At 41.5% G+C, this 14,222-nt stretch overlaps 1 protein-coding gene across 2 annotated transcripts in view; it reads right to left on the reverse strand.

Moving 5' to 3' along the window:
* Positions 1-14,222, reverse strand: part of dnaaf9 (dynein axonemal assembly factor 9) — a 265,646-nt gene that overhangs the window by 208,299 nt on the left and 43,125 nt on the right. For both annotated transcript variants that reach the window (XM_068028730.1, XM_068028729.1), the window contains exons 7-9: positions 7,987-8,064; positions 7,459-7,560; positions 989-1,044 (exon numbers count right to left, since the gene is read on the reverse strand). In XM_068028730.1, the coding sequence (XP_067884831.1) occupies positions 989-1,044; positions 7,459-7,560; positions 7,987-8,064 (236 nt within the window). The remainder of the gene's footprint in view (positions 1-988; positions 1,045-7,458; positions 7,561-7,986; positions 8,065-14,222) is intronic.

Consider the following 14,222-nt stretch of genomic DNA (forward strand, 5'->3'; position numbering starts at 1 on the left):
ATAACCCCTTGACTACATCTGTATGAAGTATACACACTCTTCATGTTGTAAACATAAATCCCTGAGTGTGTGTGTTTACTGGAGTTTAAACTTAGAGAATGATGTCAGCTTCTGTCTATTCAGGACTGAACCAAATTGGGCAGAAAACCCTCATTATGATTTTAAACCTTCAGCAGGACTTTGTACCAATTTAAATAACTGTCCTACTTAATTATCACAAATGTTATTTCTAAGTATCTTTCCCAAACATACTGTTGCTCTTAATGCCCCATGGATATCCAGCAAAGCACAAGCTGATTATTTCACAGGAAAAAAAATGACTAAACTATTGCTCATGAAAATTAAACTACTTGTTCATTTAAAAACTACAAAAATGTACCCAGTTTATCAAATACTGAAAGAAAAACTGGTTTGCGATGAATGCTTACTGCAAAATATCGATAGAAGAGCTAGTTTATTTACAACATGGAATCAGTTGAAATAGATAGCACCAGCACCAGCACCACCACCCCACCCAGATATTTTTTTGTCTGTGACAGAGTTCTACGAATTAATTTATTTAATCATTTGTCACAATTTGATTCCTGGACTAAATTTTACTAAGAAAAATTTATGATCTTTATCCTTTTCAAGCAAAATATCTTGAGCAGAAGATGCACTTGGCACACTAGACAATTAAACGTTAAAAGGAATTAAACCATCAACAAAGGAAGTCAATCACTGTTCCCGTTCCTGTAGCTGGTCATGCGAATTTCACTGTTATGACCTGTTAACTAAGAAACTTTACTGAGATCATAGGATAGTCATTCAAAACTAACATAAAAACACACTAATCAGCTTACTTTTGCTTTAAAATTAAGGTTCTTTAATGCTGATTATACCAGCGGTGCCTAATATATATAGCCCGAAATCTAAATTAACAGATCAAAACGATCAGATAGCGTCCAAGTTCATACTAAAATAAAAATTATTTTGCACACGCATATACCTTTTCTCTGTAATTTGGCTGGTTATCAACCCATGACTGAAGTAAGTTCTAAAAGGCTGAAAAAGAAAATAAATGTCCAGTGTCATTTCTGAAAGGGAGAAAAAAACTCTTTCCAACAAATGTTTAAGTTATTGGTTCCAAACTGCCTTAAAATATGCCATACATTCCACAGATTCTCGTACGCTAAGTATTAGTCATTTGTGAGGTACACGATTTTCAGATCGGTGGACAAGCCATGAATTTATGACATGTAAGGAATACCATTTCCATTGTCCTCTCCTAAAATCAACCTCGAACTTGCAGAGATACAAAGAACGAGTCTGGTCAAATGCCACCATTCATCACATTTTTTAATTACTAATTTTGTCCAACCAAAAATCAATTCCCATGCACTTGTTCTATATTCTCCATCTTCAGCTTAGTAGTACTGAAGGAGCGCCATAAATCAAGCTATCAGTTTTTCAGATGATCAATCATGAGTATTTCCAGTATTTCTGCTTTTACTAATTCAGGGAATAGCTCCTTTGTTATTTGCAGGGCAACCATATACATTCTTGAAAATCCATTTCAATTTTGCAAATCTTACCCATTAACTCATTAATTCTAACAGCACAGACAAAAAGTGACTCGATATGTCAGATTTAACAGTAATTCTTTTGTCAGTCTTAAATGAGCACACAGTTAAGGTTAACTCGCTCAATTCCTGTCTCGGGTATAAAATTAAAACCCGACCCGGGCCCGACCACAGCCAAACCGAAACCGACTGGAGTCCGAGTCGTTCGACTTTTTTTCATGCACAATCCGAATATCGCAATGAATTTACTAATATCAAACATGTTATTGAAACAGAAAAAAATCACATCAACTCATTTATTTATAAAACACGGAGCCAATACAGTCCAGCCCGACCCCGAATGCTGGACACAGAATATAGACCCAACCCCACCCAAACCAGACACTTAGTTGGGTGTAGCCGGATTCAGGTCAGGTAGCCAGGCGTTAACTCACTCAAAGGGCAATATAAAAGCATAATCAGCTGTGAGGCCAAGTCTCAGGCTTAATTGTATGATGTACATTTATAAATTCTGCAACACTGTTTAAACAAAATCTAGATACATAACTAAAGTGGAAAATTCTGAGATATTTTTAGCATGTATATATTGAACAAAACCAAAGTGGCGCATCATTTAATTGCTAAAAATGCATGTAAGGTATAAATCAGTCAATTTTCATCCCACACAGTGTTAGTAACTGACACTTGTTTACAACAGTTATCATTATTTTCAGCTGGGCTCACAGTGCAATAAGTAGGACAACTTGCAGCATCCATTGCAGGGTTTTAAAACAGACATGTTGAATTTCGTACCCCTTACCCTCATGCCTCCCATTTGTTGATCCATGGAAGAGCACTGGTGTTGAAAGCCATGCAGCAGCTTGCAGCCCATTTGTCTGCTCTTCCAGCTATATGAAGTGTATGTGGAGGAAAATGGCTGTGAAAGGGGCAGGATGGGTAGGAGAATTAGGGAGAAAAATTGGTCAGAACAGTTTGATACAAAGCATTACTTGGAAATGTCACAACCAAAACCATGTCAACCAACTGCAAAGGCTATGGGCCTCGACCACATTCCAACAATACTAAAGACTTGTGCTCCAAAACAAGCCACGCCCCAAGCCAAGCTGTTCCAGTACAGCTACAACACTGGTAACTATCCAGCAACGTGGAAAATTGCCCAAGTATGTCCTGTACACAAAAATGACAAATTCATCCCAGCCAAATACCCCCCCGCCAATCGATCATCAGTAAAGTGATGGAAGGTGTCATCGACAGTGCTATCAAGCGGTACTTGCTCAACAATAACCTGCTCAGACACTCAGTTTGGGTTCTGCCAGGGCCACTCAGCTCATGACCTCATTACAGCCTTGGTTCAAACACGGACAAAAGAGCTGAACTCCAGAGGTGAGGTGAGAGTGATTGCCCTTGACATCAAGGCAGCATTTGACAGAGTATGGCATCAACGTGCCCTAGTAAAACTGGAGTCAGTAAGCATCGGGGGAAAACTCTCCACTGGTTGGAGTCGTACCTAGCACAAAGAAAGATGGTTGTGGTTGCTGAAGGTCAATCATCTCAGTCCCAGGACATCACTGCAGGAGATCTGGGGCAGGTGGGACCTACACAAGATGGACGGGTTACATCTCAACAGGACCTGGACTAATATCTTTGCAGGGAGATTTACTAGTGCTGTTGGGGAGGGTTTAAACTTGCTCGTCAGGGGGACGGGAACCTGAGGGGTAGCTCACATTGGAAGTAAAGCTGGTAACAGGAAGTCTTAAAGTAGCAAGAGAGAGATTAGAAGGCAGGTGAAACAAAAGCGAGCATCACCTAGGCTTAGAATGAAGAATAACGTCAAGACAACGAAGTTTAAGGGCATTCTACCTGAAAGCACACAGCATGAGTAACAAGTAGATGATTTAAAGGCACAAATTGGAGGTAAATGGGTATGATCTAATTGCCATTACGGAAATGTGGCGACAGGGTGACCAAGACCGGGAACTGAATATACATGGCACCACATCCACAACATTCACTCCCTCCACCAGCGACACTCAATGGAAGCAGTGTGTACCATCTCCAAGATGCATTGCAGCAGAAAACAGCAGAAATGAACAGGCCATTCTCGCATTGGCAGACTCTGACCAGTAAAGTATCAGTACTAGCTGTTCACAGTATTTATCAATGAATTGGATGTGGGGACCAAATGTAATATTTCCAAGACACAAAACTCGGCGGGAATGTGTGTTATGAAGAAGATGCAAAGCGGCTTCAAGGGGATTTGGACAGATTAGTGAGTGGGCAAGAACATGGCAGACGATGTGGAAAAAATGAGAGGTTATCCACTTTGGTAGGAGGAATAGATGTGCAGAGTATTTTTAAATGCTAAGAGATTAGAGAGTGTAGATGTACAAAGGGACATGGGTGTCCTTGTCAATAAGTCACTGAAAGCTAATATGCAGGTGCAGCAAGCAATTAAGAAAGCTAACGGCATGCTAGCCTTTATCACAAGAGGATTTGAGTACAGGAGTAGTGAAGTCTTGCTTCAGTTGTATAGAACTTTGGTTAGAGCACACCTGGAGTACTGTGTGCAGTTTAGGTCCCCTTACATAAGGAAGGATATTATTGCCATAGAGAGAGTGCAACCAAGGTTCACCAGACTTGCTCCTGGGACTGTCCTATGAAGAGAGATTGGGGAAACTGGGCTTGTATTCTCTAGATTTCGAAGAATGAGGTAATCTCATTGAAACTTAAAAAATGTTTAAAGGGATAGACACGGTAGTTGCAGCGAAGATGTTTCCCCTGGTTGGGGAATCGAGAACCAGGGAACACAATTTCAAACTAAGAGGGACACAACTTTGGACAGAGAAGAGAAGAAAATTCTTTACTCAGAGTTATGAATCTTTGGAATTCTCTACCCCAGAGGGCTGTGGAAGCTCAGTCATTGAGTATGTTTAAAGCAGAAATTGACAGATTTCTAAAAACCCATGACATAAAGGGATATGGGGATCGTGTGAGGAAAAAGGCATTGAAGGGGATGATCAGCCATGATCATACTGAATGGCGGAGCAGGCTCGATGGGCTGAATGGCCTACTCCTGCTCCTATGTTATGTTCCTCAGGGTAGTGTCCTAAATCCAACCATCTTCAGCTGCTTCATCAATGACCTTCCTTCAATCAGAAGGTCAGAAGTAGGGATGTTCACTGATGATTGCGTAATGTTCAGCACCATTCACAACTCCACAGACACTGAAGCAGCAAGACTTGATCATCCAGGCTTGGCTGATAAGTGGCAAGTCACAATCACGCCACACAGATGCCAGGCAATGACCATCTCAAACAAGAGAGAATCTAACCATCTCCCCTGGACATTCAATGGCATTACCCTCGCTGAATCCCCCACTCTCAACATCTTGGGGGTCAAGATAGACCAGAAACTGAACTGGACCAGCCACATAAATACCATGGCTACAAAAGCAGTTCAGAAGCTAGGAATTCTGTGGCGAGTAACTCACCTCCTGTCTCCCAAATGCCTGTCCACCATCTACAAGGAACAAGTCATGAGTGTGATGGAATATTCTCCACTTGCCTGGATGGATGCAGCTCCAACAATACTCAAGACACTCGATACCATCCAAGACAAAGCAACCCGCTTGACTGGAACCCCATCCACCACCTTCAACAATCAACCCATTCACCACCGATGCACAAGGGCAGCAGTGTATACCATCTACAAGATGCACTGCAGCAATTCACCAAGGCTCCTTCGACAGCACCTTCCAAACTCGCGACCTCTACCACCTAGAAGGACAAAGACAGCAGATGCATGGGAACACGACCCCCTGCAAGTTCCCCTCCAAGCCACACACCATCCTGACATGGGACTAGATTGCTGTTCCTTCACTGTTGCTCGCTCAAAATCCTGGAACTCCCGAACAGCACTATTGGTGTACCTACACCCCAAGGACAGCAGCAATTCAAGAAGGTAGCTCACAACCACCTTCACAAGTGGAATTAGGGAAGGACAATAAATGCTGGCCCAGCAAGTGATGCCCACATCACAGGAACGAATAAATTTAAAAAAATTTTAAAAAGGGACATTGAGGTGTTTTATGGGTTTGACCAATGTATTTTGCCACCTGTCTCAGATCAGACTTCACCGTCCTCACAGGTACAAACCATAAGCAGTCAAAATAACTTTTAGCCAAAGAGCCTATAAAAACAGAAATCCAGCTTTCTGAAGTAAAACTGTAAATTAGAATTGTCTCCTTGGAATCAGAGTCATTTACAGCATAGGTGGCGGCAATTCGGCCCATCAAGTCCATGCCGACTCTCCATAGATACCCAGTCAATCCCACTCCCCCACTCAATCCCTGTAGCCCTGCAAGTCTATTTCTTTCAAATGTCCATTCAATTTCCTTCTGAAGTCATTGTCTCCATTTCTACCACCCTTGTGGGCAGCGATTCCAGGTCATTACCACCTGCTGCATAAAAAAAAGTTCTTCCTCATATTCCCCCTGCATCTCTTGCCCAAAGCTTGCAATTTGCATCCCCTAGTCCTTGTACTATTCGTTAATGGGAACAGTTTTTCCTTGTCTAACTTAGCTCAGCCTCTCATAATCTTGCACACTCCCCTCAAACTCCTTGGTTCTCAAGAGAACAGCTCTAGTTTTTTCCCAACTTAACCTTGGAACTAAAATTCCCCATCCCTGAAAGAATTCTGGTAAATCTCTTCTGCACCCTCTCAAGGACCCTCACATCCTTCCTGAAGTGTAGTGACCCAGAACTGGACACAATTCTCCAGTTGGGGCCTAAACAAAGCTTCATAGAAGTTCAGCATAACTTCCCTGCTTTTGTACTCAATGCCTCAAAGATTGATGCACATGCAGCTCCTCTGTTACTGTACTCTCTTTAAAACTGTGCCATGAACTATATTTTGCCTCTCCCTATTCCTTCTATCATGTCAGTATTAAATTCCATCTGGCATTTCTCTGCTCATTCTGCTAGCCGATGTCCTGTTGCAGGAAATTGATATCCTCACTGTTTGCCACACCTTCAAGTTTGGTGTGATCAGCAAATTTTGAGATCCTACTTTGTATTCCAAGATTCACGTCAATTATATATAGCAAACTAAAGCAGTGGTCCCAGCACTGACCCTTCAGGAACACTACTGTTCGCCATCCTCCAATCTGAAAAGCAACCATTTACTACAACTCCCTGTTTTCTGTCCTGAAGCCAGTTTTTTTTTTTTAATCCAATTGGACACTGGCCCTCCTATTCCATGAACCTCAAATTTTGTTAACCAGCCTTCTATTTGGTAGCTAAATCAAACGTTTGCTTAAAATCCATATAAATAGCATCCACCACATTCCCTTCATCAACCTTCTCTGTAACTTGAATAAATAAATTTCATTAGGTTAGTCAAGCATAAACTGCCTTTCACAAATCCTTGCTGGCTAGCCTTCACTAACTCAAACCTCGCCAAGAGTGTGTTAATTGTTTTCCCTGATTATTGTTTCTAAAATTTTACCCATCATTGATGTTCAACTAACTGGCCTGTACTTAAACCGTGAATAAGGGGGTCACATTTGTCACTCTCCAATCCTCTGACATCTCCCCCATATTCAGAGAAGATTACCAATCCCTTCTGCTATTTCCATTCTCCACTTCCTTTAGCAACCTGGAACGCAAAATTATCCGGACCAAGTGACTTATCTACCCTATGCACAGCCAGTCTTTTTAGTACGTCCCCCCTCTCAATTTTCACCCTCGCCATTGCCTCTACTCTCTCCACTTGTTGTGAGTTTACTTACTTTCGGGTACAGACATCATTTTTTTTTTTAAACTGAAAAATTGTTACCTAATGGGAATGTTAAATGTTGATGGAATAAACTGTATTGCAATAATATTCTATTTCCCACCTCTCCAGCTTGTGCCTCTGAAAGTTCCAGTATTGAGGAAGAAGCCTCAATGTCAAAGTTGGAAAAGAAGCTCGCCCACTGTCTGTTAAATGCCATCAAATCCTAAAATATTTCAAATGGACAAAGAACAGATTAAAGCAAACAAATTGTTAAGCTCCTACAATCTACCCTATTACATTACCTGAAAATGTAAACACTAAACCCAATAAGATTTTTCAGTTTTTAATGAAGACATTACAGACAAAAACATTAACATGTTATATGGATAAAGTAATTTTTTTCAACAAGTTTAAACAAAAACACAGTACAAGTTAGTATTAATAAAGAGGATTTGCTATAGAACTTTAGAAATATAACTTTAATCTGCACTGCTTTAAGTGTCCAATATTTACGATTGTCAAACCCACTGCTTTACTGAAACTGCACTGCTCCATGACATTCCAGTATCTAATTACATAGTGGGTCGAGCCACAGTTTAGTAATGGGCATAAGGATTATAAAATATATATGTATTGGTTATAAAATTACCTCAGTAATCAAGACTTCGAGAGAGACTGGATCCAATCTGTTATAGTTCTGCCAAAGCTCCTCGCTAGCATCAAACAACTACAATTTAAAGAAAAAGACTGACAACAAAGTAGACGACCATTTTTTCATGCTTTTCTTGAAGTTACACAAAAGTTTAACTAAGAGCTACAATAATGCCATCAGAAAAAAAACCAGTGCATTCGAGCCTTACTACCAAATAGAAGTATATGTACTCAATCATCACTACTAACTAGACAGTTCCACTTATTCACAATTTAATTTTATACATGCAAGTAAAAACACAAATGCAAGAAAGAAAACTTAGACGATTTTCACCCAATATGGTTTAATTGCGAACCCTAGACTGAGATACATCTCAGAAAACTTGCATTTGCTCTTTGGATGAAAAATTATGAGGTTAACATAGACTTTGTGTAATTTTAATTCATCCTTAGCATTCAGTAACAACGGAACAAAAATTATGACCTGGTGAGAACGTTAAACTAGGTTAGTCCAGAGCGAATATTGCATTGAAATTAGAAACAATCGCTATCTTATTAAAAAGCTTACTTGCACACTTCTTGGATATAAAACCTTACTGATTAATGCCACTCTTGTCAGCACACTGCTGTCCATTTTCCAACCACTACAAATTCCTATGGCCACATTTATAATGCAGTCATCAACAAAAGCAAACAGCTATATATTACACAAGAACATGATCTGTCTTTTGTGATATCTAATACTTTCATTTGAAGTTTCTCTCAATCTCTCCCAATAACCTAGATCCAGACTCCCTTGTATTCTGTGGTAGACTTAATTTGGCAGGATGTAAATTACCTTAAGTATCTTGCATTTGTATACATTTCCTGTTAGCAAGACTGACATTTTTCTTAATCTTCTAGCCATAGTTTTTGCTCAGTTGTTTTTTTTTTAAAAAAGTAACTTGGAAAAATTGGCCCACTTCTGTGGCGTAAATCATTCTATGGCTAAGTTGAATTTTGAAGTCAACTAATTATCTAATGTGTTTGACTGACAATTAGAAAAGGTAAATGCTGAACCGCCCACAGATGCAAGCAATGATTTTAATTGTGATTGCCTATAAGTCAAAGAGTGAGGACCTTTCCTCAATTTAATCAGAGTTCTTTTTGATTTTATACAGTTGAATTTGGAAGGCAAATAAAGTCTTTAAGGGAAACAGATAGGTAAAGATTGGCGGAACAGGTTGATCGTTGCCTGTCCTTGGTGGAAGCAAGTAGGAGTGGGGATGTAGACTGATGAGTGATAGCAAAGGAGGTAAGGATGTAGGAGTTCAGCTGGTAGCTCAGAGGGGCAGAGGCAGGGGCAGTGTTGGAAGCAAAGGAGTAGTAGGATGAGGGAGAAGGTTACGAGCAAGTGAAAGGGTTGTCAGGGGCGAGGGGAGCATTCATGACTGGGAAAATATATTGGATACAGAGCTGCAGAGAGCCAGATTTTCTCCACAACCTCTCTCCCAAATGCAGCCTGTCATTGATCATTCCTTTCCCCACAATCCCACCTGAAAGGAGAGAGAGAAGCAAAAGGTTGAGAGTGAAAAGAAAAATAAAGTAAAATGGACAAACAGCACAATGACAGCATGGAGAGCTATAGCAGGAGGTAATTTTCTCTGAATTACCACGTACAATGCAACAAAAGGTAAATTACCTTAAATATCTTGTATTTGCATACAGTTCCTGTCAGCAGTTTACCAATTATAAATTGCAATGTCCACACATAGAATAGAAATTTCCTCTATGAAGAGGTCATTCTGTAATTACACCCTCTCATGATTACTGTTGCTGTAGTGGTACCCCAGTTGTCTCCATGTTCCCCTCCAAGTCACACACCATCCTGACTTGGAACTATATCGCCGTTCCTTCACTCGCTGGGTCAAAATCCTGAAACTCCCTTCCTAACAGCACTGTGGGTGTACCTACGTGGACTGCAGCTGGTCAAGGCGGCAGCTCACCATCACCTTCTCAACGGCAATTAGGGATGGCCAATAAATGCTGACCTGGCCAGCGACGCCCACGTCCCATGAATGAATAAAAAAAACGTACATCAGACTTTTAATGGAAAAAATCCTGCAGTTAACTTTTTTTTTTAAAACTGGCAGCCACGATGGCCACTACAATTTGCATCAGAAACACCTTTGCACATTACCAGGCCCCAACCGGAGCCAGAGTCTAACAAGAAGCCCAGTCAGAACAATGCTTTGGCTAACTGAGTAGATTATCCAGATCACCTTGTTAGCGGAACATTCATAGTCATCCTGAGACATTCATAAGAGATGTCCCTCCAGAAGGTAAACACTGACACCTTAGTGCGCTTTTGGGTTTTAAACTTTGGACCTCAATAAAAACAAAGGGGATTGAGAAAACCATCTGACCATCGCTGAAAAAACTGGGAGATTTGCTACACTCAAAAGAGACTAGCATAACTGACTGTGCAGCAGCAGAGGGCTGCGTGCCTCCCTCTCTCTCTCCTGCATAAGTCATTGAAGGTGGCAGGAAAGGTTAAGAGAGCAGTTAAAGCATACAGTATCCTGGACTTTATTAATAGGGGCATCTAGTACAAGAGCCAGGAAGTTATGTTGAACTTGAATAACACACTAGCTCGGCCTCAGCTGGAGTATTGCGTCCAGTTCAGGCGCCGCACTTTAGGAAGGACATGAGGGCATTGGAGAGAGTACAGAAAAGATTCACGAGAATGGTTCCAGGAATGAGCAATTTCAGTTATGAAGATAGAATGGAGACGTTAGGACTGTTTTCCTTGGAGAAGGCTATGAGGTGATTTGATAGAGGTATTCAAAATCATGAGGGGTCTGGACAGAGTAGATAGAGAGAAACTGTTCCCACTCGTGAAAAGATCGAGAATGAGAGGGCACAGATTTAAAGTATTTGCTAAGAAAAGCAAAAGTGACATGAAAAGAAACTTTTTCACGCAGTCTGGAATGCACTGCCTGAGAACATGGTGGAGGCAGGTTCAATTGAAGCATTCAAAAGGTAATTAGACAGTTATATGAAAAGGAAGAATGTGCATGGTTATGGGGAAAAGACAGGGAATGGAATTGAGGGGATTGCTCTTTCGGAGAGCCAGTGCGTACACAATGGGCTGAAGGCCTCCTTCTGCACTGTAACGATTCTGTGATTCTGTCGGTGACTGTGGGCCCTCCAGACTGCTACAACCAGAGACCAGGGGAAGAAAGCTAACTACAATTCTCCCTCCAAGAAAACCCTGAGCAAAGCGGGCCAGCCACAAAGTCCACTTTGACTAGCCAAGACTTCAATACAACTCCAGCCGAAGCCCGGTGAATTATCCAGCCTCAGTCTGTGTATTTAACTTGTATTTATTCTGGACTTTAACACAACCAAAAAAAAAAAATCCTCCTTCCCACTTTGTAATCTATTTGTGAGCATGGGTTCCTCATGTGAATGTGTGTGTGAGAATGTGTAGCGTATTTTGTTATTACTTTTAAATAGGAGTTAAATTGTTAACAAACTTACCTCTTACTCGTTTAAACTGATTAACCTGTCCGATTGGTTCTTTCACGATCGCAGTAAAAAGGTAAAAGGTGAAACACTCTCACAAGTGGTAAGCAGAGCAACATATTGGCATGGATAGTAAATTGGCTGGCTGGCAGAAAACAGAGATTATGCATAAATGGGTCCTTTTCTGATTGGCAGGACGTGACAAGTGGAGTCCCACACGATTCTCTCCTGCAGCCTCAACCTTTTACAATTTATATGAACGAGTTAGATGAGGGAAGCGATGATATGGTAGCTAAATTTGCATAAGACACAAAGATAGGTCAGAAAGTATGTTGTGAAGAGGACATAAGAAGGTTGCAAAGCGATATAGATAGGTTGACTGAGTGGGCAAAAATCTGGCAGATGGAGTATAATGTGGGAAAATGTGAAGTTGTTCACTTTGGCAGGAATAAAAAAAAGCAGAGTATTACTTAAACGGAGAACGACTGCACAATTCCAAAGTGCAGAGATATCTAGGTGTTCCAGTGCACTAGTCACAATAAGTTAGTCTGCAGGTACAGCAAGAAATAAAGAAGGCTAATGGAATGCTATCCTTTATTATGAGAGGGATTGAAAATAAATGTAAGGATGTTATGCTTCAGTTATACAGGGCATTGGTGAGACCACAGTTTTGGTCTCTTTATTTAAGGAAGGATGTGAATGCGTTAGAGGCAGTTCAGAGGAGGTTTACGAGACTGATATCTGGAATGAGTGGGTTGTCTTATGAGGAAAGGTTGGATAGACTGGGCTCATTTTCACTGGAGTTTCGAAGAGTGAGGGGAGACTTGATTGAAGTTTGAGATCCTGAATGGTCTTGACAAGGTGGATGTGGAAAGCATGTTTACTCCTGTGGGGGAGTCCAGAACTAGGGGGCACAGTTTTAAATTAGGGGTTGCCCTTTTCGGACAGAGGAGAAATTTTTTTCTCCCAGAAGGTTGTGCGACTTTGGAACACTCTGCCTCAGAAGGTGGTGGAGGCAGGGTCATTGAATAATTTTAAGGCTGCGGAAGACAGATTCTTGTTAGGCAAGGGAATCAAAGGTAGATGGAAGTGTGGAATTCGCGACACAATCAGATCAGCGATGCTCTAATTGTATGGCAGAGTAGGCTAGAGGTGCCGAATGGCCTACTTATGTTCCTTATTCACACGTTCATATAAGCGAACCACTCTTTAAAAGGAATAAATCCTGTTGCGGTCAAATAAGAGGAAAGGCAAGAGGGGCGACTGTGACCCTCTCCTCTCCTGGCCGAAACACCTTATTGACGTGCATTACAACCTTTAGTGACTTATGCATTTGTAGTCCCAGTTTCCTTGGTTCCTCCATCCCTCATTATGATTCTTATTTATTTTATTTTTTATTTACAGATACAGCACTGAAACAGGCTCTTCGGCCCACCGAGTCTGTGCCGACCAACATCCACCCATTTATACTAACCCTACAGTAATCCCATATTCCCTACCACCTACCTACACTAGGGGCAATTTACAATGGCCAATTTACCTATCAACCTGCAAGTCTTTGGCTGTGGGAGGAAACCGGAGCACCCGGCGAAAACCCACGCGGTCACAGGGAGAACTTGCAAACTCCACACAGGCAGTACCCTGAATTGAACCTGGGTCCCTGGAGCTGTGAGGCTGCGGTGCTAACCACTGCGCCGCCCACCTATATTATATTCCAAGTAATATGTGGCCTCCTCATTTCCTTACCAAGATGTAATAGTTGACACATCTCTGTTGAAATTAATTTTCCAAATACTTATTCTTCAAGATGAATAGCTTGTAATTTATTTTCCGTCATTGTTTTTGGCCCCCGCTCCAAACTCCATTCCCGAACAAACAAGTTCATTCCTCTCCCTGCAACAGTCTGAGATTAAGACAGTCTGTTCACAACCTCTGACCCCAAAACAAGCTTCCAACCTCATATTCCTGCCATCACGAAGACCACAAATCTCCACCTCCAGAACATGGCTCTTGTTTCAGCTCATGTGCTGATAAAACCCTCATTCATGCCTTCATTACCTCTGGACTTCAGCTAGGAGTGCATTGCAATCGTGGTCTCCCACATTCTACTCTCCGTAAACTTGAGATCATCCAAAAGTCTGCTGCTCCCATTTTAACCCCCACCAAGTCCCGTTCCCCCATCATCCCCATGCTCGCTAATCTACATTGGCTCCGGTCAAGCAAAGTTTTGATTTTAAAACTCTCAACCTGGTTTTCAAATCTCTCCACGGTTTCACTCCTCCCTATCTCTGTAATCTCCTCCAGCCCCACAACCTTAAAAAATATCTGCCCTCCTATAATTCTCACTTCTTGTGCGTCTTAAGTTGCTCCACCATTGGTGGCCACGCCTTCAATTGCCTAGGCCCCAAGCTCTGGAATATCCTCCCCACACCCCAACACCTCACTTTTCTACTTCAAGACACTCCTGAAAACGTACCTCTTTGTCCAAGCCTTTGATCATATGACCCAATATCTCAGTATGTGGCTCGGTGTAATACCTTACTTCATACTGCTTCTGTAAGGTGCCTTGGGACACTATTACATGAAAAGTGCTTTATAGATGTAAATTGTTGTTGTAGCCCTCCCAACTTGGTGTTTGGACACAAGCGAGCGAGATGGGGCACGAGCGAGTCACTCCAAGAACGAAGGTCAATTAGAAATAATCTCAATGATTTTCAATGCCTTAAT

Source organism: Heterodontus francisci, chromosome 1, assembly GCF_036365525.1.
Source record: "Heterodontus francisci isolate sHetFra1 chromosome 1, sHetFra1.hap1, whole genome shotgun sequence".
Taxonomy (NCBI): Eukaryota; Metazoa; Chordata; class Chondrichthyes; order Heterodontiformes; family Heterodontidae; genus Heterodontus; species Heterodontus francisci.